Genomic DNA, 26,249 nt, shown 5'->3' with positions numbered 1-26,249 from the left:
ACCTTGTTGTTTCAAGAATGGACTTCTTCTTTGTATATTTATTCTTTATTATCTTTAGTGTTGTTTCTGTTTTTTATGTAGCAATATGATGACTTTAATTTTTGTAATTCAGAAATGTTAGATTCACTGTCATTGATGGGACAAAGAGTTTGTTACAGAGATCTTAACAAAGCTTTTATGTTTTTTGTTTATTCATTGTTCTTATGTTTGACCCCTTGGTCAATCTGGCATATTTGGGTCTCTCATCAAGAGTTCTATCAACATACTTTACCCTCTACTTTTTCTTTGTTGCTTTATGAAATGATATTCATTCTGTTCTACCATCCATTCCACAAAATTTTGCAGATAACTTGATATTCTAAATTGGTGTTGCTTTTGACTGCCATCTTTCTATGTTTAGCATGATAGTTGAAGTTAAAGACTAGAGTATTTTTCTTCCTTGATTTATATTCGTTAAAGTTCCTTAATATAAATGGTAATAGTCTATGTGAATATCTGGTTTTTTAAATCAGTTTCTGTCTTTTGGGAGATTTCAGCAGCTTGGTTAATTTGGGCAGGCTGGTATTGTCTTTGTTTCATGTTACATCTTTTAAAAATTCTTCTAAATTACCATATGCTTAGGTCTTTCCTATCACAAATCAATGATTTCTGACTATGCTGGTGGAGGTGATTTGGAAATGACTCCCACATTTCCTGTCAAACGATAATTTTGCCTTTTGGAGGCAAATGCTATTTGACACTAACTGTATCCAACATCTCATTCTTCTTGAAGAAAGTATTCATAATATAAAGTTACAAGGTCTCTAGTTATATGCTTTGGGGTTTTTAATTTCATAATTCTGAACCATGCTTTCTTACATTTTTCATCATGTTCTTCTATTTTTACCTTTTCATTAAAGTCACCATGTTTTAAAGTATGTGTTAATTTAATTTGGAGAGTTTTTTAAAAGTTCATAAATGAGGATTTTTGATTAAGAAGTGGAAGGGCCCTTAAAAGTCATGTAGGCCAACCCTCTCATCTTATAGATGAGGAGGAAACTGAGACCCAGAGAGATTGTGAGCTGCCTGAGGTGACACAGGTAAGAGCCATTATCAAAATCCTGGTACTTTGATTGCAAGTTTAGCCCTTTTCACACTATACCTACCCTCCATCATAGAATTTCCTTACCTACTCATCCTCTGCAAGAGATGTTAATGCATAAGCTGCTGGTATCTTTTGGATGATCTTTTGAAGATTTTTTTTATGAGTATTCCAATGATATGACCCAAGTGTCTTATGAAATGAGGGTTTTTTGTGCCTTTGGTCATGTAATAATATTTGATTCTCTGAGGTGAACCTGTGAGCTATCCTTCCATTTAGCTTCAACTTTTATTTTCTTAAAGTCATTTTTAAAGCCCTTGAAGCTAAAGGCTTTTAAAGCCTCAAGCCTCTGAAGGCTGCTAAAATTCAGTTCCTCTATTAGAGTGGGCAGTAAGTAGTTCATTGGACAAGGATCCTACATTTAGAGTACTAAGAGTTAAATGAAGAGTCTAGAAACTCAACTCTTAGTACCATCTATCTCTGTTTGCCATATTACCCCTGTCACTGAAGAATCAGAAGGTAGCTGTACTGGTTTTTCCTTTTGTTTCTTCCATTAATATCTTTTATAAGAATTTTAACACCACCTGGTCAGCTTGCTGCTGATGAGCCTCTTCATATTTAACTTGGCTGTTGCTAAGATTGTGCTTGAAGCTTTTTCGGTATGGCAGAACCTGCCAGGTATTAGGCTGTACTGACATGAGAGCCTATACTCATTTACTTGCCTCAGTGAGACATTAGAGTTGGGCAGAATGTGTTATTAAAAATTGATTTTTTGATCACTTCCTTTAGCTAGGCCTCTCCAGGCCTCTTAGACAGAATGGTTGGAAAGGCTTCAAATAAGTAAGGAAGGAACCCTAGAAAATCAACTTTGGGAAGCTTTAAGGGTTTCACTGACCTCAAGTTCAAAATAGATGTTAAAGATTTGAGCTTTAGATCTTTCCCAAAATTGCTTGGCAAATAATTGAGGGTCACAAGATTATTTATGCACATATATCTTTTTGGTCTTTTCACTTTAGTTGGAAAACTTCACTTGAAACAATTATAGCATTTTTAGCAAATTAAATTTTTGGTCTTTAAAATGAAAAAAAAAAGTACAGTGAACTATTACCAGGTATGATTATGGATTGTAATATTAAAGCTAATTAGGGTATTTAGTTAAAATTTGGTATGTTTGCAAGTTTTGTTATAGTTAAGGATCAGTGAAATGTATTAATAATTCTGAGGGCGCATCAGTAATTTTTAGTGTTTTCCAGTTACTCTTAATTTAAAAAACATTTTGTATCATTGCTTCAGTTGATGTTGTTTAATGAACTAACTATACTTATCTTTATCTGAAAATTTCTATCAGTGACACATGAATGTATATTTTACTGAATGCCAGTGCCTAGTTATCTTTAATGGAAATAATTTAAAAAGTGAATCATTATATATTTTGAGAAACATGGAGGAGAGTGTCCATACTTGAGTAACCTAGAAATGCTGTTTAGTTGAATGTTCTATGACAATTCTTATAGGTTTCATAATTATTGTGTTAATTGCTTAAAATTTTAATTTTTGTGGTATTTACTTCTAATGTAAAGTTTAACAAACAGGACAGCTTGAAAGTTACATGTTGAACTTACATTAAAAAGAAGTCAACCAGTTTACAATAGAGATTCATAGTTTCATGTAAAATGCTCTTTCTGTTTGACTTTGTATATGGAAATGCTCATTTTATTTGGTGTTAAGTTCAGAATAACAATAAAATTTCACTAAAGTTTAATTTGACTGCAAAACAAGTTGTGACTATAATTAATATAATTTGATGGTGAAAAAATGGTGGACCATACTAATTCATTTTACTTTTATTTAGTTTGTCATTAGCAGATGTCATTTTTAGTAATTACAAGTATAGCTGGGGGGGGCAGCTAGGTTGTGCAGTGGATAGAGCACTGGGCCTTGAGTCAGGAAGATCTGAGTTCAAATCTGACCTCCAACACTGGCTGTGTGACCCTGGGCAACTTAACCCGTTTGCCTCAGTTTATCATTTGTTCTTTAAAAATGGGGACATTCAGGAGAAGAAAATAACAAACCACTCCATTATCTTTGTCAAGAAAACCCTATGGATTCCATAGGGTCATGAAGAGTTGGACACAACTGAACAACAATAGCTGAAAAAAGAACCTTTAGTTTCTGCTTCTAAATTTTATTATTTAGATGATTAAATAATTGAATTAATTTTACTCAGGTTTTTCTAATGTTGCATTGTCTTTTTAATAGGAGGTATGGCTTCGAAAGAATTACCTTCTTGATTTTAAACACCATTTTATGAGTAATTTTCCTTATAATCTACAAGAAATTATGAAACATAAAAGGAAAGAATCGAACAAAAGGTATTGTTTCCCATTATATAGAGCTGAAAAAGGAATATAAGATCTATTACTTAAAAATATTGAGTCTTTCAGAAGTCATATTTAGGTTACTTCATTTTAATCACTGCCAAAATTGCTTGTGTTTAAACTAGGACTTTTTTGTCCTATTAAATATTTTTCTTTTTTTATTTTGGGAAACTTAGTACTTTTTAAAAGCATGTTTTTATTGATTTTTTGTTTTTCATGTCTTTATTTCTAAATATATTTTTACTTCCCTTTCCTAAAGAACAATTCCTTATACCAAAAAGGAAAAAAAAGAATAAAGTCAGTTGAACAAAATTAACAATTACATGAACCTAATCTGACATTATATACAGTGTTTCATACCTATCCTCTATGTCTTCAGGGAGGAGCTTATTTTGATATTTCTCTTTCTAGTTCTTATGAAATAAATATAGTGGTAATATGTTTGCCCATGGGCAGATTTTATTCTAGATGAGTGTCTGGATCTGACACTTAGTATATGTGACCATAGGCAAATTACTTAACCTATTTGAGCCTCAGTTTCCTCACCTATAAAATAGGAAAACAACTGTTACTAATAAAATTTTGTATAGATAGATGTTGCAGTTCAGAAAAAAGGTTATTTCTCACCAGAGTGAACAGAGATTTGTGGAGGGAGTGTTGTAAGCTAGTAGGGAGATGGTTCTTGACTTAATTAGGTTGAATCAATCCTATTGTAGTTCCTAGAGAAATCCATTAGAGAGTAGTAAGCTTGCAGCAGTGGTCCAGGAAGTTGAGATTAATTATGATCTCCTGTAAAACAGGAGAATGTGAATTAGACTTAGAGTTTTGGACCTGACAGGGGCTTCTGGAATCATCTGATTTAATTTTACAGCTGAGGAAATAGACCTGTAGGAGAGAAAGGTCTTGTCCAAGATCACACAGCTGATAAATGAGGAGTGGTAGCCCTTCCCAAGGAAAGAATGGCTTCCTATGGCTAAAGAAGAAAGGTCTAAACATAATCAGATCTTACCAAAAGGAGAAAACTAGTAATGTTTGTGACCAGTTAGGATGCTAGTTGTGGAAATATGACAAAGTTATATCTGTCAAGAAGAGACATTCTGTTCCTTAGTACTTATGAACCCAGAGAATATGACTCTGGAAAGAAAAACAGTATGGATTTTAAATTAATAATAAGATAGAAATTCATTGTAAATTTAATGAAATTAATGGGAATAACAGATAATGAGGTCCCTTTGGGAATGTTGTATATTTAAGACCCATACTTTCAATAGTTTGTTGAGTAAAACTTCTAAAGGGGATTATTATGATCTTAGTCCTAGGAAATCAGTGCTTGTTATATCTAATGCATGTTTTTTAATATCAATAATGACTAATATTTATGTAGTACTACGTGCCAGGCACTTTGCTATGTCCTCACAACAACCCTGGGAAGTAAGTGCTATTATTAGTTGAAGAAACTGAGGCAAACAGGTTAAGTGACTTGCCCAGGGTTACACAGCTAGTAAGTGTTTCCTGGCTGCAGGTACAGCACTTTATCCACAGTGCCACCTAGTTTTTAAAAAAAGTTTTATTGATAACATTTTAAAAATACCATGATCATTCCTGATACACTCCCTTTCAATTGAATGCCCTCTTACAGAGCAATATTTTCAATTGAGATAATATTTGTAAAGCTCTTAGCATAGTGCCTGGCACATAGTAGGCACTTAATAAATGCTTGTTCCTTCCCTCTTCTGTAGTAAAGATAAAGTTTAAGCAAGATGACCAGCAAAACAACTTTGTTTGACAATTTTTGTTGTTGTTGTTGTATTTTGCTCTTGGATGTACCCCTTTCCCTACTGTGAGTCAAGAAATGTGTTTGATTCCCCAGGACCATGGACCAAGATAAGGCATTGCTAGTAATTTGAAATCACTATCATTGCATGGAATTTTACCTGATGACATTAGGCCAGTGTGAAGTATAGGCCAACATATCTTTTGGTATATTGATGTTTTTACATTCTAGATTGAAACTGAGAATTGCCTAACTCCTGTTTCAGGTCTTCACCCCAAATATGACTCCATAATTGGATAAATGTCTTCCCTAAACTATTATTCCTAGCGTGTTTGCACTTGCTATTGAAGTTTATACTTTATTAAGGGAGATATTCTTCTTAATGTTTATTAATAAGGTACCTTATTAATTGTATTTGGAATGTTCGTTTTATTGGATATAATGTCTTATAGTGTTTTGTGTTTTTTTTATATATTTACCAGCAAATATATGACTCCATTAAACAACGTAGATCATCTTTTGCTGAATTTAACTTTGTGTGATATCATGGTGTCCCTGGCAAGTACCTCAACGTTGCAGAAAGACTTTGATTGGATAGAAATGATTAGGAAATTTGTGACTGAGAGTTTTGAAGATGGCTACAAGCTAAACAGTAAACAGTTGAACAGATTGCTTGGGGTGACATGGCGATTAATGCAGATACAGCCAAACAGAGGTAAATAATATTTCTAAAAGGACCCAGGCAAATAGTTGTGGATAAGATCGTTTTTATTTGTATTCCTTTCTAGTGTCTTTCTGAATTCTTTAACTATTTATTACTTGTCTCTGGAGGAAGAAGTTTGACACTACTGTTCACACTTTCTGTTTTTATGAACAATCATCTAGCTTTGCTTCAATTCTTTATGGTTACAAGTTTAGGTAAATCAGTATCTTTAACTTTTAAAAAATGATTACTTAGGGGCAGCTAGGTGGCACAGTGTATAGAGCACCGGCCCTGGACTCAGGAGGACCCGAGTTCAAATCCAGCCTCAGACACTTAACAATTACTAGCTGTGTGACACTGGGCAAGTCACTTAACCCCAATTGCCTCATCCCCCCCCCCCAAAAAAAAAAAAAGGATTACTCTCTCAGCTTGACCAAACACTTAAGAAATGCCTGCTGTGTACATAATTGTGTACTAAGTGCTGGGCATTTAGTGGCAAAAATGTAAGTCTCTGTCCTTAGGAGTATACATTTTGCTCTAGAAAGATCCACAGATGATTTGATAAGAGATGATTTGAAGAAGTTGAAGAAAATAGTAATAAATAGGATAATCAGGACAGATTACAGGAGGTAGTTTTTGAGCTGAGCCTTGAAGTAAGCTAGGAATTTTAATAGGTCAGAGGTAAGAAAGTGCAGTGACTTCCAAGGTTGGGAAATATGCTTGTTCATAGAGATACTACTAGGCCAGCTTTAAACTCCAACCCAAAGAATTTATATTTTATCTTAAAGGTATAGGAAGCTACTAGAGGGAGTGACATTGTTAGGCTGATCTATAAATAATACACTTTGTGAGATCCTGAAAGAAAAGTTACCAACAGGGAGGGAGGGAAAGGAATAGAAAATCAGTTAGGACTTTTAGACAGTGGCATTAGAATTAGACTTTTAAAAATGGGTAGCAATTCAACATACGGAAGCATGCAAGTAAAGTCATAGGAAAGTAGAGGGAATGTATAATCCAGTTTGCTGGCACATAGATTATATATAGGAGAGTATTAGCATAAAAGGTTAGAAATGTTTGCTAAATATGGTTGCCAAGGACTTGTATGTCAAGTAAAGGAGTTTAAACTTTACTCAGTAGGCAATAGGGAGACATTGGAAAGTTATAAGAGGAATAGTCCTGTCACTAACCCTATGCTGAAGGAAACCAAGTCTGACATTGTTGTAAAGAATTTCTGCAAGGAGAAATGAGGGATGGTAAGATCTTGTAGGAAGCCCCTACAGTAGGTCAGGCCAGTGGTAATTAGGGCTCATACTAAGATGATGATGATGGGAATACAAGGAGGGGATGGATACAAATAATCTTGCAGAGATAGAATCCAAAGGATTTAATAATCAGTTAGTTTCATGATAGGGCAGCTATGTGGTTCAGTGGAAGGAGTGCCAGACCTGGAGTCAGGAAGATTCACCTTCCTGAGTTCAAATATGGTTTCAGACATTAGCCATGTGACCCTGGGCAAAGTATTTAACCTTGTTTGCCTCAATTTCCTCATCTGTAAAATGAGCTGGAAAAGGACATGGCAAACGACTCCACTATCTCTGCCTAGAAAACCCCAAATGGGATGACAAAGAGTCAGATGTGACTGAAATGACTGAGCCACAATAACATGGTAAGGGAGATGAAAAAGTCTTCAGGGTTTTGAACATGGGAGACTGAGTTAATGGTAGTGTGCCATTGACAGAAATAGTGAAGTCTAAATGAGGAACAGGTAATCATTCATCTTTTTTTTTTTTTTTTTAGCAGGACAATGAGGGTTAAGTGACTTGCCCAGGGTCACACAGCTAGTAAGTGTCAAGTGTCTGAGGCCGGATTTGAACTCAGGTACTCCTGCATCCAGGGCTGGTGCTTTATCCACTGCGCCACCTAGCCGCCCCCTCATCATTATTTTTAATAAAAATATCCCTTAAGACTATCTCTTTTTACAACAGTTCTTTATTTAGCAAGCAACATAGAACTTGTTTTCTTGGTGTGGAGACTAGAGTATTGGACTCGGAGTAAAAAAACAAAACAGTTTCACTCTGCCACATAAAACACTTGTATGACCTGAGAAAGCAAACAATATATCAGTTATACATGTGAAATTATGCAAAACATTTCCATATTAGCCACATTCCAAAAAATAAAAAAGTAAAGCAAGAAAATTCTACTACAGTTTGCACTCAGAGTTCATCCATTCTCTCTCTGGAGGTGGATAGCATTTGATTATCTTGAATCTTGAAATTGTCTCGAATCATTGTATTAATTAGAGAAGCCAAGTCTTTCCCAATTGATCATCTATTACAACATTGCTGATGTTGTGCACTGTTCTTCATATTTCACTTTGCATCATATAGATCTTGCCATATTTTTCTGAAACCAACCCCCCTCGTTATTTCTGATAGCACTATAGTACTCCCATCATAATCATATGCCACAACTGGTTCAGCCACTCTCTAATTGATGAGCATCTCCTCAGTTTCCAATTCTTTGCCGCTACAAAAAGAGCTGCTATATTTTTCTACATATAGGTCCTTTTACTTTTTCTTTGATCTTTGGGGCACAGATGTAAGTAGTGGTATTTTTGGGTTACAGTATGTACAGTTTTGTAGCCCTTTGGGCATAGATCCAAATTGCTTTCCAGAATGGTTGGACAACTCCACCAGCAGTTTATTAGTATACTTTATTAGTATACTTATTTTCCCATATCCCCTATAGCATTTGTCTGATAGGTATGAGGTGGCACTTCAGAGTTGTTTTAATTTGCATTTCTCTAATCAGTAGTTATTTGGAGCATTTTTTTCATGACTATAGATAGCTTTGAATTTTTTTTCCTTCTGAAGACTACCTTTCATATCCTTTTACCATTTATCAATTGGGGAATAGTTCTTATTTTTACAAATTTAACTCATTGGAGAAATGATACCTTTTATCAGAGAAAATTTTTTCTATTGCTTCATTGTCTAATGGTACCTTTTATCAAAATGTAGTATCATCCCCATTATCTCTTTTAATTAGATTTTTTTTTTTGCTTTTGCTTTGTCCAAGATCATGATTTCTACCCCTTTTTTATTTCAGTCGAATGAATCTATTAAGATTTTGCTCCAGCCCTTTATTTTAACCCTGTGTGTGTCTTTTGCAGATAATTGTCATTTGTAAACAACATAGTGTTGGATTCTGGTTTCTAATGCATTTGCTGTTTCTATATAATGAGTTAGTTGATTTCATCCACATTTCAGTTATGATTATATATATTTCCCTCCATCCTATTTTCTGTTTATCCATCTCTCTTTTTTCCTGTTCCTCCTTAAGCATCTGTCTTGTTTCTGACCACTGCCTCCTTTAATCTGCCTTCCCTTTTATCATTCCTTCTATGTGCCTCCCCATCCCCTTTCCCTCCGATTTTCCTGTTGGATAAATTAGAATTATATACTCAGCTGAGTGTGTGTGTGTGTGTATGCATGCGTGTGTGAGAGAGTATTTCTTCTTTGAATAATTTCTGATGAGAGAGAGGTTCAAGCATTGCCCTCCTGCCCTGCCTTTTCCCCTCCATTATAAAAGCATTTCCTTGCATGTTTTTTTTATGTGAGAAAAAATTTCCCCATTCTATCCCCTTCTCCCAGTACATTTCTCTTTCTCACCGCTTCATTTTTATTTTATTTTGGGGGGGGGAGATCATCCCAACATAATTAACTCATACTCATGCCTCCTGTCTATGCAGATTCATTCTATCTGCCCTAATAATGAAAATATTTCTAAGAGTTACATGTAGCATCTTTCCATATAGGAATGTAAGCAGTTTAACTATTGAGTCCCTTATGATTACTCTTTCACTTTTACCTTTTCATGCTTTGCTTTAGTCTTGTGTTTGAATGTCAGATTTTCTATTCAGCTCTGGTCTTTTAATTAGGAATACTTGAAAGTCCTCTGTTTCAGTAAATGTCCATTTTTTTCCCCCTGAAGGATTCAACTCAGTTTTGCTGGGTAAGTGATTCTTGAGTATAATCCTAGTTCCTCTGGATTGTGGATTATTATATTCTAAGCCCTTTGCTCCTTTAACATACAAACTGCTATATCTTTTTTTTTTCCCCCAATACAAAATTTTCAATTTTAACTCATTTTTTAGCTTAAAGGTATTTTAGTGTCAGCCTGACAAAATCAAAGTCGCTTAGATACAGGTACTTAATAATTCAGTTGAATTGCTGGCTCTGGAATCTGAATTTTTAACTCATTTTAATTTAGCATTTTATTTTTCCCGAATTACATGTAAAAACATCTTTTAACATCCATTTTTAAAACTTTGAGTTCCAAATTCTCTCCCTTCCTCCCTTCCCACTCTTCTTTGAGAAGGTAAGCAATTCAATGTAAGATATATATATATGTGTAGTCATGCAAAACATTTCCAGATTAGTCATATTGTGAAAGAAAACAACCCCCCCTCCCCAAAACTCAAGAAAAATAAAATTAAAAAAAATTATGCTTCAGTATGTATTCCGACACCATCAGTTCTTTCTCTGGGGACAGATAGCATTTTTCATCATAAGTTCTTCAGAGTTGTCTTGGATCTTTGTATTGCTCAGAATAGCCATGTCATTCACAGCTGATCATCCTACATCACTGTTACTTTGTGCACAGTACATTTCACTTTAAATCAGCTCATAAGTCTTTCCAGGCTTTTCTGAGAGCAACCTGCTCATCATTTTTTATATAGCACAATAGTATTCCATCATAATCACCTACTACAATTTGTTTGTCCACTCCTCAATTGACAGGCATTCCCTTAATTTCCAGTTCTTTGCCATCAGAAGAGAGCTGCTATAAATATTTTTTGTACATATAGGTCCTTTAATTTTTTGATTTTTATTTCTTTTTAGATACAGGCCTAGTAGTGGTATTGCTAGGTCAAAGAGTATGCATGGTTTTATTAGCCCTTTGGCCATAGTTCTAAATTGCTCTACAGAATGCTTGAATCAGTTTACAATTCCACCAGCAGTACATTAATGTCTTGTTTTCCCCACATCCCTTCAATATTTGTCATTTTCCTCTGCTGTCCTATTATCCAATCCAATAGGTATGAGGTAGTACCCCGGAATTATTTTGATTTGCATCTTTCTAATCGGTAGAGAGAGCATTTTTTCATATGGCCATAGATAGCTTTGATTATTTTATCTGAAAACTGTTCATATATTTTGATCATTTATCAATTTGTGAAATGGCTCTTATTTTGATAAATTTGACTCAGTTCTCTATATGTTTGAGAAATGAGACCTTTATCAGATAAACTTGCTTCAAAATTTTTTTCACACTTAACTATTGCTAACTGTATTTCCCTCCCTTCTATCACCCCTCACCCCCACCCCAATCCCCTTATCCCCTTCCCCATCTCCTTTCCTGCAGGGTAAGATAGATTTTTATACCCAATTTAGTGTGTATGTTATTTTCTCTCTGAGCTAATTCTGATGAGAGCAAGGTTCACTCACTCCCCCTCACCTCCCCCATCTTCTCCACTGGTTAAGCTTTTCCTTGCTTCTTTGTGAGATAATTTATCCCATTCCACTTCTCCCTTTCCCTTTCTTCCAATGCATTCTTCTCTCACACCTTAATTTTATTTTTTTTAGATGTCATCCCTTTATATTCAACCCACACCTGTGCCCTCTGTCTATATACATTTCATCCACCTGCCCTAATAATGAGAAAGTTCTTATGAGTTACAAGTATCATCTTCCTCTGTAGGAAATATAAACAGTTTAACCTTTTAAAAATCCCTAATGATTTCTTTTTCCTGTTTACCTTTTTATGCTTCTCTTGAGTCTTGTATTTCAAAGTCAGATTTTCTATTCAGCTCAGGTCTTTTCATTAAGAATGCCTGAAAATCCTTTCTTTCATTGAATGCCCATTTTCCCCCCTGAAAGAATATAATCTCATTTTTGCTGGGTAGATGATTCTTGGTTATGATCCCAGTTTCTTTGCCCTCTGGAATATCATTCCAAACCCCTGATCCTGTAATGTAGAAGTTGCTAGGTCTTGTGTTATCCTGACTGTGGCTCTGCAATACTTGAATTGTTTCTTTCTGGCTGCTTGCGGTATTTTCTCCTTGACGGGGGAGCTCTGGAATTTGGCTGTAATATTCCTGGGTTTTTTCTCTTTGGGATCTCTTTTAGGAGGTGATCCCTGGGTTCTTTCCATTTCCATTTTACCCTCTGGTCCTAGAATATCAGAGCAGTTTTTCTTCACAGTTTCTTAGAAGATGATGTCTAGGCTCTTTTTTTTGATCATGCCTTTCAGGTAGTCCAATAATTTTCAAATTCTCTCTCCTGGATCTCTTTTCCAGGTTAGTTGTTTTTCCAATGAGATATTTCATATTGCTTTCTATTTTTTCATTCTTTTGGTTTTATTTTATTATTTCTTGATTTCTCATAAAGCATTAGCTTCCATTTGATCATTTCCTATTTTTAAGGAGTTATTTTCTTCAGTGAGCTTTTGTACCTCCTTTTTCCATTTTGGCTGGTTCAACTTTTCAAGGCATTCATTTACTCATTGGCTTTTTGTTCCTCTTACCATTTGGCTTAGTCTGCTTTTTAAGGTGTTATTTTCTTCAGTTTTTTTTTGTGTCTTTACTAAACTCTTGACTCTTTTTTCATGATTTTCTTACATCACTCTTATTTCTCTTCCCATTTTTTTCCTCTGCTTGCTTGTCTTTATTTTCAAAGTGATTTTTGAGCTCTTCCGTGGCCTGAGACCAATTCATATTTTTCTTGAGTCTTTGGATGTAGGAGCTTTGACTTCGTTATCACCTTCGGAGTGTGTGTTTTGATCTTCCTTGTTGCTGTAGTAACTTTCTATGGTCAGAATTTTTTTCTGTTTGTTCATTTTCCAAGCCTATTTCTTGACTTTTAATTCTTTATTAAAGTAGGACTCTGTTTCCAGGTTGGAGGATGCACTGTCACAAGCTTCAGGGATTTTGTGCAGTTGTTTTAAGAGAAACTTCTGTAAGTTTTCAGTTCTACTAAAGTGGTATGATCTAATGAGAGGTGTGTTGACTATGCTCCTGGCCTGTGCTCTGGTCTGCAGGCGGACCCCAAGCCCTTTTTTCTGCCCTGGAATTGTGAAGAGGGCCACTGTTGTGGTGTGCTAGTGCTCCTCCCCACCCTAGGATTGCCACCCAGAACTGTGACCCAGATCCAAGTATGGACAGAGCAACAGAGTCTTGCCTCAGTGCTAACAAAGAGACTCCTGTAATCTCTTTCTGGCCAGTTGTTTGATCCTCTTACTGTTTGTGGGGTTGAGAGTTCCAGAAGCAGTTGCTGCATCTGCTGTTTCAGTGGCTCCTGGGGCCAGATCTGTGCTGGCGCAGCCTGCACTGGATTGTGTTTCACTCTCACCCAGTACAACAGACCTTTCCCACTGATCTTCTAATTTGGCTGGAAAATTATTTCACCCTGTCCTTTTGTAGGTTCTGCTGCTCAAAGGAATTGCCTTATGGCATTATTTAAAGGTATTTGGAGGGGTCTTGGGGAGAGTTCAGGTGAATCACTGCCTTTCTTCAGCCATCTTGGCTCCACCTTTCAAAACTGATATATGTTGGATGATCTTACTGTGGCTCCATAATACTTGAATGGTTTCTATCTGATTGCTTGCAATATTTTCTTGACCTGGGAATTCTGGAATTTGGCTGTAATATGTCTTTCAGAAAGTGATTGGTGAATTCTTTCAGTTTCTATTTTACCCTCTGATTTAAGATATCAGGGCAGTTTCCTTGATAATTTCTGAAATAAGATGTCTAGGCTCTTTTTTTGATACTGGCTTTCAGATAGTCCAACAATTCTTAAGTATTTTTTACTGTTTTCTAGGTCAGTTTTTTTTATGAAATATTTAATATTTTCTCCTTTTTAAAAATTCATTTGACTTTGGTTTATTGTTTCTTGAAGTTTCATGGAATCAGTAACTTTCACTTGCCCAATTCCAATTTTTAAGGAACTTTTTTTTTTCTGTGAGCTTTTGTACCTTTTTCCATTTGGCCACTTCTTCTTTTCATTGATTGATTGATTGATTTGGTGGGGCAATGAGAGTTAAATGGCTTGCCCAGGGTCACACAGCTAGTATGTGTCAAGTATCTGAGGTCAGATTTGAACTCAGGTCCTCCTGAATCCAGGGCTGGTGCTTTATCCACTGCGTCACCTAGCTGCCCCCCACTTCTTCTTTTTAACAGGTTGTTTTCTTCAGTGACTTTTTGTGCTTCTTTAGGAAAATTCTGTTCTTTGAGGTCTTCCTTCCTTCCTTTCTCCCTCCCTTCCTCCCTCACTCTTTCCTTCCCTACCTCTTTTTCTCCCTCCTTCCCTCACCAAGCTATAAATTCTTTTTTCATAATTTACTTACATCATCTCAATTTTCCCCCTCTATCATTCTTGAGCATGGATCCAATTAGCATTTTTCTTTGATGCTTTGCTTGTAGATGTTTTCATATTATTGGCTTTTGAGTTTGTGTCTTGGTCTTCTCTGTCACTGAAATCGCTTTTTATGGTCACATTCTTTGTTTGTTTTTCCAGTCTATTTCTTGACTTTTTGTTAAATCTGGGCACTGCTCACCTGAGAGTGGGGAGGCATTGTCCTAAGCTTCAGGCTGTTTTCAGAGTTAATTCTAGGGATCTGCAAGTTTTTGGTGCTTCCAAAGTGGTGTGATCTGGTGAGAGTTCTGGTCATAGCTCTTTTGGTCTGCGCTCTGGTCTTTATCCAGCTGGGTTCCATGTACTACTCCTGCCACAAGTGCTAGTGTTTTTCTCTGTCTTGGAACTGTGACCAGGATTCCTGCTCCCTTGTGACTGACCAGAAGTATACCTCTCTGCCCTACTGCATCCCATGACAGTGTATTGGCAATAGAGTTGCCAGTCAGTGCCAGCTGCACCCATTGCTAGCAAAGGGTTTCCTGTATCTTTTTCTGACCAGTTGTTTGACCCCCTTATTATCTCTGGACTAAGAGCTCTAGAAGCTGTTGCTCCTGGTATAGCTGACTCCAAGGCCCTCTCCAGAGTTTGCTACACTGTGGATCAGTGGATTATAACACCCCCACCCCCACCCCCACCCCCCCAAAAAATTAGGTCTTTATATACTAAATTTTAAGAACCATGAAAGCAAGGATTTTGTCTCATCTACACCTTATGTCCCAATAGCACCTGACATAGGACTGTGTATACAATAGGTGCTTCAAATTTCTTTTTTTACTCATTTTTAATTATTTATTGGGGGGGGGACTGACTAGATTATTTCAAGTGCATTAAAAAACATTTTGAAAAGGAAAGGAAAACATCCTGATACTGATAAAATCACAAGCCTGAACTCCCCTCTCCACATACGTTTGTTGTACTGTTCTGTGCTAATCCAAAAGAAGAAAATGTTAGAGCACAACTACCATAGTTTTAAAGTTTTAATTAGACTAATTTTCTAAGAAATGTGACATGCCTGTCGTATGATTATAGAACAAGAAATAATAGGTGTATACTAAAAGTTACTAAAAGTTTGTTGAATTTATAACTTCAGGATGAGTTTTCTTTTTCCCCTTCCATGCTATAATGAATCTGAATATAGTCAACATCTCTAAAACGAGATATATTTGAAAACAAATATATGGTTATAAGCTGAAAAGTAATTAAAATTATATTAAAATATTTTTTACTGCTAAAGTTGAAGATGTGGACGGGAGGGTAGATAGTCTAATTCATTTTTGGCTGACCTCTCGGGGTTTGGTTGGTGTGTAGGTACTATGCAGATTTTCGGACCTACACTGTTTAGGGAGGGGAAAAAAAGACCCATGTGGGACTATGTTACATCTTCAGTTGGCCTCTTCTTGGAGGAGGTTGGAGCTGGAGTGAACAAAAAAGCCAATTAGAGCACAGTTATGTTACCTGTTAATATTTTTATCTATATTCTTGTTTTATTTGTCAGAAGAGTGTATTAATAGTAATTTTCTAATTTCCTCAGTAGCATTTGGGCTTATATTTCACTAAAAAGAAATCCTTTTTTTTTTTAATATTCCTCCTTTTCTCTCTTAAGTTCCAAACGTCTTGTATCCAAATTGAGGTTTAATGTCGCTTGAAAATCACATGAAACAACTGGTACCATCTTAATTGGTCTGTTTTGTGTTGTTACTTTTCTGTCAGAGAAAAGGCTAATGCATCCCTTCAGTTGCCAGTTGTTACTTTGACAGTTAGACCAAACACTATGAATCATTTTTGTGGGCCATTTAGTGGACTGGATTTTCTACAGTATTGCTAATTAATAAAATTTTATGATCATGAGTTTGCTGTAATATATTTTGTCCAGACAAGATGAGTACTGGTCATGTAATTGTGCCAAAACTCATGTTTAATCAATTTATATATTTGTTGTAAACTTTTTTCCTCCTCCTAGTGGCAACAGAGGTGCTAATCAGGGCAGTTTATACACTTTATCAACAGAAGAATCTCCTTGGTTCTGTTCGTTCTTCACTTCTGAACTTTTTTAATAATATCTATCAGAAAGAAGAAATGGGTCCTCACAAAATCAAGTAAGAAAGGATTTTAATTTGTTAAAATTTTTGCATCTTAGGTATAAATTTCCTATGATGATATTTCTTCCTTTTGGCATGTTGTACTGTAGTTTGATTAAGTGATTGCATAGAACAGTATAGTGTTTCTTGATCAATAAATCATGTAGAATAAAGACTTTGAAAGAAAATAAATGACAAAAGCATTTAAGTACATTCAAGATGTAAATAGAAAATCGAGACAAACCCTGCTTTTAAGGCGCTTCCATTCTAATCAGGGGAGACAACTCATAAAGGAAAGTTCAGAAATGAGGAGGATAGAAAAACTTAGGTTTACTTCTAAGATGCAGTGGCAGCATGGAATGCAAGGTCCATGAAAATTTTATAGTGCAGCAGTAGGGCAGATGTTAAGCCTGGTGGACCAGGAGGCATAATGACCTTTAAGCACCAATCATCCTCCATCTTATTGGAAGGATTGTATTTCGTAAATCTCTATACATTCAAATGGTGTAAAAGGCCTTGTCTTCCCTATATATGTGGGTAATTGGAGAGGCTCCTGACCTTTGAGAACAGGGGAGTGGGCACTCCAGACTTTTTCTCCTGACATATTTTTTCCTTGGCATCCAGCTAAGCAGAGAAAAGAAAAAGATTTGGCAAAAAGGTTCCAGAAAAGGGGAGATCCTGGTGGCATCTGGTCAGGGGTTTGAAGTCAATAGGGTTTAAACACTGAAGCAATTTTTATATAAATCATGTTATATGGCCTAACAACAGGGTTCTTAATAAGTTGCATAGATGTATAATTTTTTTTTTTTTAGTGAGGCAATTGGGGTTAAGTGACTTGCCCAGGGTCACACAGCTAGTAAGTGTTAAGTGTCTGAGGTTGGATTTGAACTCAGGTACTCCTGACTCCAGGGCCAGTGCTCTATCCACTGCGCCACCTAGCTGCCCCCATAATTTTTTAAAAAATCTTTTTAGCTTAAAGTTTTGTTTTGATTTATGAATAACTGAAGACCAGGCACTCAGGAAAAACATTCAATATTTGTGTTCAGTTTGGGGTGGGTTTGGCATATTAAAGGAGTCTGTTAAACATCTGGGCGACATTTTCTCTTGCTGTCCAAGTAGCTGCTCACTGAAAGACTTCCACTCTTGTGCAGTTTTAACTATGTCCTATGCCCTCCACTATTGGTGCAGTTGCAGAACATATAGGTGCCTACCATTGAGCAACCAGTGGGGATGAAACTTCTTTATAAGGTGTGTTTATGGGACATAGCCTCCTGAGACTTTGGATGTGAACACCACTATTTCTAGATAATGAATTCAGTCTCCCGTTGCAAATGGCCATTTGCTCTGTAGCCTATAATCCTGGAGGTATTGCCTGAGTCACTGAAAGTTCAAGTGATTTATTTGTCTAGAGTTATAGAGAAAGTACATGGTGAAAACAGGACTAGAACTCATCTTTTTTACTCTCAAGCCAGTGTTATATTCATTATGACTTGTGGCCTCTTTACCACTTGTTCACTTCCTGGTTAGGAATGACTTGGAGTTATTAAGAAAAGATTCAGTTACATTCATTGTATTCTACCTAATTCCTATTCTAGGAATATTAGAGTAAGACAAGTTTTAATTCCAATTATTTTAAAATTTTACTTAAGTGGAACAATACATTCCCCCTACTATTCCAGTCTAATGAAGGGCTCTGTGATAGTTCCTTGAAAATAGAGATTGTTTCATTGTTTGTATTTTTATCTCTAGTACCTAGCACAATGTCTGGCTCATAGCAGATGCTTTATTCCAGTATTTTTAAATATGCCAGTTGTGTTTTGTTTTTTCTTTTTCTTTTCTCTTTTTTTTAAGTAAATGAAATGTTTATCATCTTTGTCCTTTTTTAGAAGCCGAAGTAAAGTGTTATCTCGTTGGCTGGCTAGCTTGCCCTTGCAGCTTGCTCAGCTTGGCAGTAAAAACCCTGAACTCTCAACTCAACTTATTGATATCATTCATGCTGCTGCAGCCCGATCAAATAAAGAGTTACTAAATAGTTTGCAAGCTGCAGCTTCTCGGATCTATGGTAAGACTTGAGATGTTTAACAACATAGTTTCTGATGTTTTTTTTTTTTTTAATTTTTTATTTCTGTTTTAATATAACCTTTATCCCTCATTTCTGAATGTCTTATTATTTTCTGAAATAAAGTGAAATTTTCTAGGTAGCCTTTTCGTACTTATTAAATTAGGTGATTTAATGTATATTAAAGAATAATTAGTTGAAAAACCTTTAAATATTCAAATAGTTCTAAACTATGTAATTTAAAAACTAGTGGACTCAAAGCGATTATAAAATATTGGTAAATTGGACTAAACTTTTGTTTATGGATGCTTTAGACATGATTGCTCTACTTTGAAACTATAAAGTAGTCATTTCATTTCCACATAACATGAGACCAACAAATAGCTTAGTATCTGGGAGAATTTTTTTCCTTGAAGTTTAGGGAAGTTAGTGATATCTTTGTTTTTTTGAATCTTTAATCTCTCTCTCCCCCAACCCCCAAGTGAAACTCACATGTTAATCCCTGGAGGAGAAAATACTATTTTATTAAAAAATCAGTAACAATTCATTGTACTATGACATATTTATTTACATCACTAATCCCACATAACCTTTATGCTTTTATTCATCACTTATGGAAGGAGCATTTAAATAAAATATACTAAGGTCAAAAAGCTCCTCTTCAACTATTTCTGAATCACAGAACTGTTTACTTTCTGAAAAAGAAACTTTATGGATCTATTTCTTATTGTAACATTAAGCATTATATATTGCTGCTAGAGAGCAAAGCGGAGTAATTTTCAAAGTACTTTCTAGTGCTCTGGCTCTTCAAATGGCTAGAAATTAGTATTTTGCATATCAACCTATTCTGAACTATAAAGCTAGGCACATTATGGAATGTTCCCATTAAATGTTGATCAGGATATTTTTTTGTTTTCTGAATATATTCAAGAAAAGATGTTTTTATGATAAGTTGTTACTGTGACTCCATCCATTTCTAAATAAGGTTCAGAAATTGCAACATTCAGAACAATGTTCCAAGTCGTTGAGAATTGTTAAATCTTTCTAAGTGAATTCCTTTGAGACTTTTAACAATTTTTATGCTTGAATTTAATTTCTTTTTGTCTGTTTAGATCCACAAGAAGGCACTGTGGTTCTTCTTCCTGCAGCATCTCAGCAGCGTTTGGTCCAATTGTTATATTTTCTGCCTTGTCTACCTGCTGATTTACTATGTCACTTAAGTCATTGCTGCATTATGGGAAGACTCGGTTCAAATTTGGCTACTGCCCTTATAAGGATACTGCATGTGAGGTAGTATGCTCAAGTGAGGCTTATTTGTATGCTAATTTTTTTCCCTTACAGTGATTGTAATTTTGTTCTACACGTTTTTTACCATCAATATTGTTTTACGATTTTTTACTATAGTTGCTTGGTAGGATAAATAGCAAGTGTAGAAAATTAGGTATTGGTAATTGGTACAGTGTAAATGATTTAATAGTTTATTTCTAGTATTGTAGCAACTTAATAAATTTTAGCTGCTATATGATATAACTGGTAATTGACTGTCTTTGAGTAAGAATATATTGAGGTGTTTTATCGGTAGATTATAATTTAATTATATGACAATTATCAGCAAAAGGCAGTATTCACTTGAAGCTTGGCACTGTATCTAATGCTATTAATCTTATAGAATATAATATATAGCTTGTAGGTACCTTAGAGAATGGAATTAAGGTATGGAATCTAGTGGAATATTTCAACCATCAAAGTGTAATTTTCCTCCCCAAAACTAAACTGGCCAACTTAGACTCCTTGATTTTGGAAATTTTGGATACCCAGGGATGGGAAACTTTTGGTACTTTATTATTATTTTAACTGGCCCTTAGGGTAATAGTGGTCTAGATCAGTGATTCTTAAGCTTTTTTTTTTTTTTTAATATACTCATAACACAGTATTCTTTGCCATGAAGAATTGCAGTGTACTGAACCTTTGAGTGATAATATGAGGTATTCCATTTGCAGTTTTTCCTCAATAACAGCAGATGTTTTTGTTGAGTTCTTTGTTAGTTCAGGGTCTGGTGTTTATTGAGGTGAGCCCTTAAGTATATAATAGGCACGTTTTGTTTAGTTTGTGAATATTATATTTACTATACTCTATATTCTGATTAATTTGCATTAAGCAATTATTTATAGATTTTTTTAAAATCTGTAATAACATTTAGTATTGCGTGGCATACTTTGTGAAACACATTGCTTTAGAGGTGGCTCCTTCAACTTAGTCAATAGTGTTTACTATTGTAAATTATTCTTGCTACCATATTCAGAAACCCTTCTAAAACAGTGGTTTAAATTATTTGATTGCTGAGTCATATAATGCATTCAAAGTTATGGTATTCTGTAAAGTATATTTTAATGTATAACACAGAATTTTAGGGGCTCTAAGTTTAGATGTGGAAAAGCCACTGTGAGATGAGATCACAGTTTGTTACTGTTCTGTGAGAGTGAGAATGTGTATGTGTGCCAGATAGAACAAAGGCTCGGAATTTGGAGAACTTGGTTCTAGTCCCCCACTAAGCAATTTATTGATGTGTGATGGGTAGGCAAGTCATTTTTACCTTTCTGGCTTCATTTTCTTCCCTTGCAAAATAAGGAGATTGAGCTAGATGATATCTGAGTTTCCTTCATTGTCATAATTTAGAACAGCTGGTGGTGCAGTGCACTAAACTCCAGGCCTGGGAGTTAGGAATACCTGGTTTCAAATCCAGCCTCAGTCACTTTCTTGTTATATGACCCTGGGCAAGTCACTTGACCTCTGTTTGCTTTAGTTTTCTCAACTATAAAATGAGGATAATAATAGGTTTTTGTGAGGATCAAATAAGATATTTGTAAAGAGTGCTAAGTACAGTGCCTGGCACATAGTAGGTACTATATAATTGTTATTGTTATTACTATTGTTGATAATACCTAGCATTTATATGGTTCTTCAAGATTTGCAAACAGCTTTACATGTTATTTTATTTGATCCTTATAATAACCCTGTGAGGTAAGTGCTATTATGGGAAAACTGAGGAACAGAGAGGTTATGTGATCATAGAGCTAGTGAGTGCCTTGTGAGGGTCAAAATTTGATATACAAAGCTTTATTTGGGTGACTCGCCTTAATATTGGGGTCCCAGAAATATGAGGGACCCTTTTCAGTTTAACCTCCCCTCTGAACAGCCCTTTTTAGATATTTCTCCCAGGCCAATAAGAAAGGAGCCTCTAAGCTTTAGTTCACAAAAGGATCAGATTTTATTACTTGGGAATTAATTAAACAACAAAGGTGAAACTAATAAAAATCAAAGATAAGGAAATAGGAAAATAGAAATACAGAGAAATGTCTTAACTCTAAACTTAGCTTAAGCTGGTTCAAAGGAATTTAAGGTTTTCAGTAAGTAACTCACCAACCTGAACAGCCCACCAGTCTAAGGTTGCTCGCGTGCCACCAGGACCTCAGTCACCAGCAAGAGAAAGCATAATCGCATTCCAGAAGTCACTCTAGAGTTGGCGTTCCGGAAGTGCCCTTTAACCTTCAGAGAGCATTCTATCTTTTCTCCCCCAAAAGGGGAGGTCCTTCAAAAGCTGCCTATACCACAAATAATTTTTATCACATTTCCCCCCCTTTGTTTCTTTGGAAAGCATGTATGGGTTTGCTGATGAAACAGCCAAAAATATCAGAATATAATACCCTATGCTAGCAAACAATATGTTAATATCAGTATAGAAAAGGGAGAGAGGAAAGTTTTGTCCAGAAGGGCGGTCCCTCATGAATGAGAGACTTTGACACTAGCCTTGCAGAGGGAGGGCCTCTGCAGAGAGTACATGTTACAAATGGTGTATATAATAACAGAAGGAGGAAAAAAAACCCCAACAAAACAAAACTGTTCATATGAAGTCTCTGAGCTCATCTTCTTGGAGTAGTAAGATGTCACTGGGAGAAAACTCAACTCTGGTCTGGTCTCTGGTCTGGAAAGCTGGACTCTGGTCTGGACTCTCTTAGAAGAGATAGAGTGAGTTCCAGCAGCCCGAATAAATCCTAAATGCTGCCTATACCACAAATAATTTTTTACCACAGCCTTAATATCTTTTGGTATTTATTTAGCATTTCAAGTTTTACAAAGCACTTTAGAAATATATTCACAACAACCGTGGAAGAGAGATGCTATTATTATCCCCATTTTACAATTGAGGAAAGTGAGGCACAGAGAGGTTAAGTAACTTGCTCAGGATCACACAGCTGGTGAATTTCTGAGTCCAGATATAATCTCAGGACTTCTGATTTGATGTGCAGTGCTCTATCCACTGCACCATCTAGTTGCTAACTGCATGTTAAAGGTTACTGTACTGTTGGACCAAGTCTCTGGGGTAGCCATACAACGTCATTGTATAGACACTAAACATTCTTTTTAGATAGGCTGAACTCTTGAATTATTCTGGGTCTTGTTTAGGAAGAATTGCATTGTTTTGGGGCATGTTACAGTTAGCACAATTTCATTCACAAACAGGCATATGGGGAATCTCACAATCTCAGAGTACTCTTTCCTTGATTGGAGTCTGTGTTGGTCATTCGCCATGATAGTGGTCAGCACCTTTGAGCATAAATCTCCCAGTTTTATAATTGATATTAGTAATGACTATGGAATAGAGTTATACTTTTGATAGCAATGTCCTAAACATTTCCCTTATGCAAAATAGGTTGTGTTTTCCTTAAAAGGTAGGGAAACCATTCTTGAGGCTTGATTGACTCAGGCTGCTTGAGTACAAAACAGCCAAGAGGAGCTCCAATCTTGTATGATTCTCAAATATTGGATAAATCCTCTCATTTTAGATGTTTCTGCTATTGTTTTCAGTTCTTCACTGCCTTATGATACCCGTGGAGCACTCTGGCTGGCCACCTGTCATCCCTCACTCTAGCCACTTGGCTATTGCTTGTTTTTCTGTCAGAATTCTTTGATGACATCCATACTCCAGTTCTTTGGAGTTCCTTGATGGTTATTAAATATTACATCCCACCTCCCTCCTACCCTGCACTGTTTCCTTTGTGTTCTATACGATGCTTGTTTTTAGTTCTAGGTCTCACTGCTGTATAGGAATATAGAGGAATGCTTTTAAGGCAGTGCTTTACTTTACGTATTCAGATGTCTTTAAATGAATTAACACACCTAGTAGGGTCTTGTATTTGTTACAAAGTCTGGCTAGTTTAACTAAAAATGTGGTCTCTTGTGGAATTCATTTGCAAACGTCTACCTCTATTCTACCTCCATCAAGCATTACCTTGATCTCTGACTATTCATATTTAATAATCAGTTTAACTTTCCAGATTATATTTGTTGTTTGGCTTCTCCAGTGCCCTGTTTCTTTCTTCCTTTAATTTTTTAAATTCAGTTATCAAGCATTTTCTTTTTTTTCTCTCTCTTGCTTCTTCTGACCCTTTTGCCAGGGGATAAAAACAAGACACACAGTTCATGTACATCTTCTGAGGTTTCTTTGAAACCTTCATTTCTTATATTACAATAATATTCTATTATATTCAAATACTATAAAGTGTACAGCCATTCCTCAGTTGATTTTTACCCTTTTGGTTTCCAGTTCTATGCCTCCATAAACTGTTTTAAATATTTTTCAAATAAAGGAATTTTTTTCTCTTTCTTTGATCTTTTTGGAGTATAGGCTTAATAGTGGTATTGCTGAGTCAAAGAATGTGTGCAGTTTAGTAACTTAAGCTATAGTTCTAAATTGCTTTCCAGAATATGGACTGTACTGTTTCACAACCTTACCACAGTGCATCAGTGTACCTGCCTCCAGCCTCTTTAACACATCTGCCTTTTTTGACAAGACAATCTGATGGTTGTGAGGTGGAACCTTATAGTTGGCTTTGGTTTGCATTTTGCATTAGTGATATAGAGCATTTATTTATATGGCTATTGATAGCTTGGATTTCTTCCTTTGAAAAGTACTTGTTCCTATTCATATCTTTTAGCCATTTATCAATTGGAGAATGGTGTATATTCTAATAAATTTGAATCACTTCTTTATATATCTTGGAAATGAGACCTTTATACGGTAGACTTAATAGCAAAGATTCTCAATCCTCCCACCCCCTGTTACTTTTCTAAGCTTCGTTGGATTTTTTTTTTTTTACAAAAGCTTTTAATGTACACTGCATTCTATTCTCTAAAACATTTTCCTCTTTTTTCTTTCCTTTGCTATTTCTGTAGAAAGGTGTAGAATACAAGTATGCTCAGTACCAGAGCTCTATGCTTTATACAAATCCTCTTCTTTTCCTCTTAAATCAGAACTCAAACATAGGTTTTTACCCTTTTAAAAAATTCAGTTGTATTTTTAGTTCCAAATCAATTCTCTCCCTCTTTCCCCTTCCTGGCCCATCGAGGTTAGAAAAACAAAATTTCTTTCTCTCTTCCTGTAGAATTTTTCTGCTAATTCACAGAAATCCTGATAATTTATGCAAGTTTATTTTATAACCTGAAATTTATAATTTATCCTTTCTTTCCTTTTGGGGGGGGGAGGCAATTGGGGTTAAGTGACTTGTCTAGGGTCACACAGCTACTAAGTGTCAAGTGTCTGAGGTCGGATGTGAACTCTGGTCCTCCTGAATCCAGGGCTGGTGCTCTATTTACTGCACCACCTGGCTGCCCCCTTTCTTTCCTTTTAAACCCCTTTTTCATATTTCATATACCCTCTTCTGAATTTAGGATTTCTTTGCTTTTAACTGATCCTTCTTAACTGTTTCTCTTATTCTCACTCTTTTCTCTGTATTTCTTCACCTTTTTTTGTTGTTGTTGAGTTGAATGTTGTTATTACACTAAGCTTTTTCCATGTTTATTCTCTCATTTATATAGTCCTCTCACCCCTTCCTCATTTTGCATAGATATATCTACATGTTCCCTGATTATGTGATGTCAACTTTCTCATTCCTCCCCTTTTCTCCCATAGTGTATCCTTTTCCTCTTCTTTTCAAATCCCCAAAGCATAACTAAAATACTTTGTAGCCCCTTCTTATTTGGCTATCTCTGGACCTTGGTGACTTTATAGTTCTTAATGATGCTTGTGTCATCCTTTTCCTCGTTAGAATGCAAACATACTTCATTCTTATAAAGTCTTATAAGTTCACTTGTATTTATCTTTTTTTTTTTTTTTTTTAGTGAGGCAATTGGGTTTAAGTGACTTGCCCAGAGTCACACAGCTAATAAGTGTTAAGTGTCTGAGGTCGGATTTGAACTCAGGTCCTCCTGAATCCAGGGCCAGTGCTCTATCCACTGCGCCACCTAGCTGCCCCTGTTTTTATCTTTTTAATCTTTCTTCAAAGTTGATCTTTTCATTAGGGATCCTTGAAAATAGTCTATTTCATTAAAGGTCCATTTTCCCTCTTTAGAAGTACGTTCAGTTTTGTTGGCTATATTGTTCTTAGTTGCAGCCTTTAGCTTTTGTGTTTTACAAAATTGTGTACCTTGCTTTCTACTCCTTTATAGTTGTCGCTGCTAAATCTTGTGTGATTCCTTGGTGCTTGAATGCTGTTTGCAGCATTTTTTCTTTGACCTGGAAGCTCTGGATTTTCGCAGTGATGTTCCTAGTGGGATTTTTATTTTGGGTTTTCTTTTGGGAAGTGACTAGTGGATTCTTTCTATTTTTAGTGAGCACCAAATCTTTGTTCTTGTCACCTCT

General features: G+C 35.7%; 1 protein-coding gene across 2 annotated transcripts in view; it reads left to right on the top strand.

Annotated features, from left to right (window-relative positions):
- The window catches only part of TEX10 (testis expressed 10), a 59,036-nt gene that overhangs the window by 4,016 nt on the left and 28,771 nt on the right, over nucleotides 1-26,249 (top strand). For both annotated transcript variants that reach the window (XM_043979545.1, XM_043979544.1), the window contains exons 2-6: nucleotides 3,341-3,453; nucleotides 5,716-5,948; nucleotides 16,374-16,509; nucleotides 18,378-18,553; nucleotides 19,663-19,840. In XM_043979545.1, coding sequence (XP_043835480.1) covers nucleotides 3,341-3,453; nucleotides 5,716-5,948; nucleotides 16,374-16,509; nucleotides 18,378-18,553; nucleotides 19,663-19,840 — 836 coding nt within the window. The remainder of the gene's footprint in view (nucleotides 1-3,340; nucleotides 3,454-5,715; nucleotides 5,949-16,373; nucleotides 16,510-18,377; nucleotides 18,554-19,662; nucleotides 19,841-26,249) is intronic.

The sequence above is a fragment of the Dromiciops gliroides genome, chromosome 1 (genome assembly GCF_019393635.1).
Source record: "Dromiciops gliroides isolate mDroGli1 chromosome 1, mDroGli1.pri, whole genome shotgun sequence".
Taxonomy (NCBI): Eukaryota; Metazoa; Chordata; class Mammalia; order Microbiotheria; family Microbiotheriidae; genus Dromiciops; species Dromiciops gliroides.
This window is presented reverse-complemented; position numbering and strand designations above follow the sequence as displayed.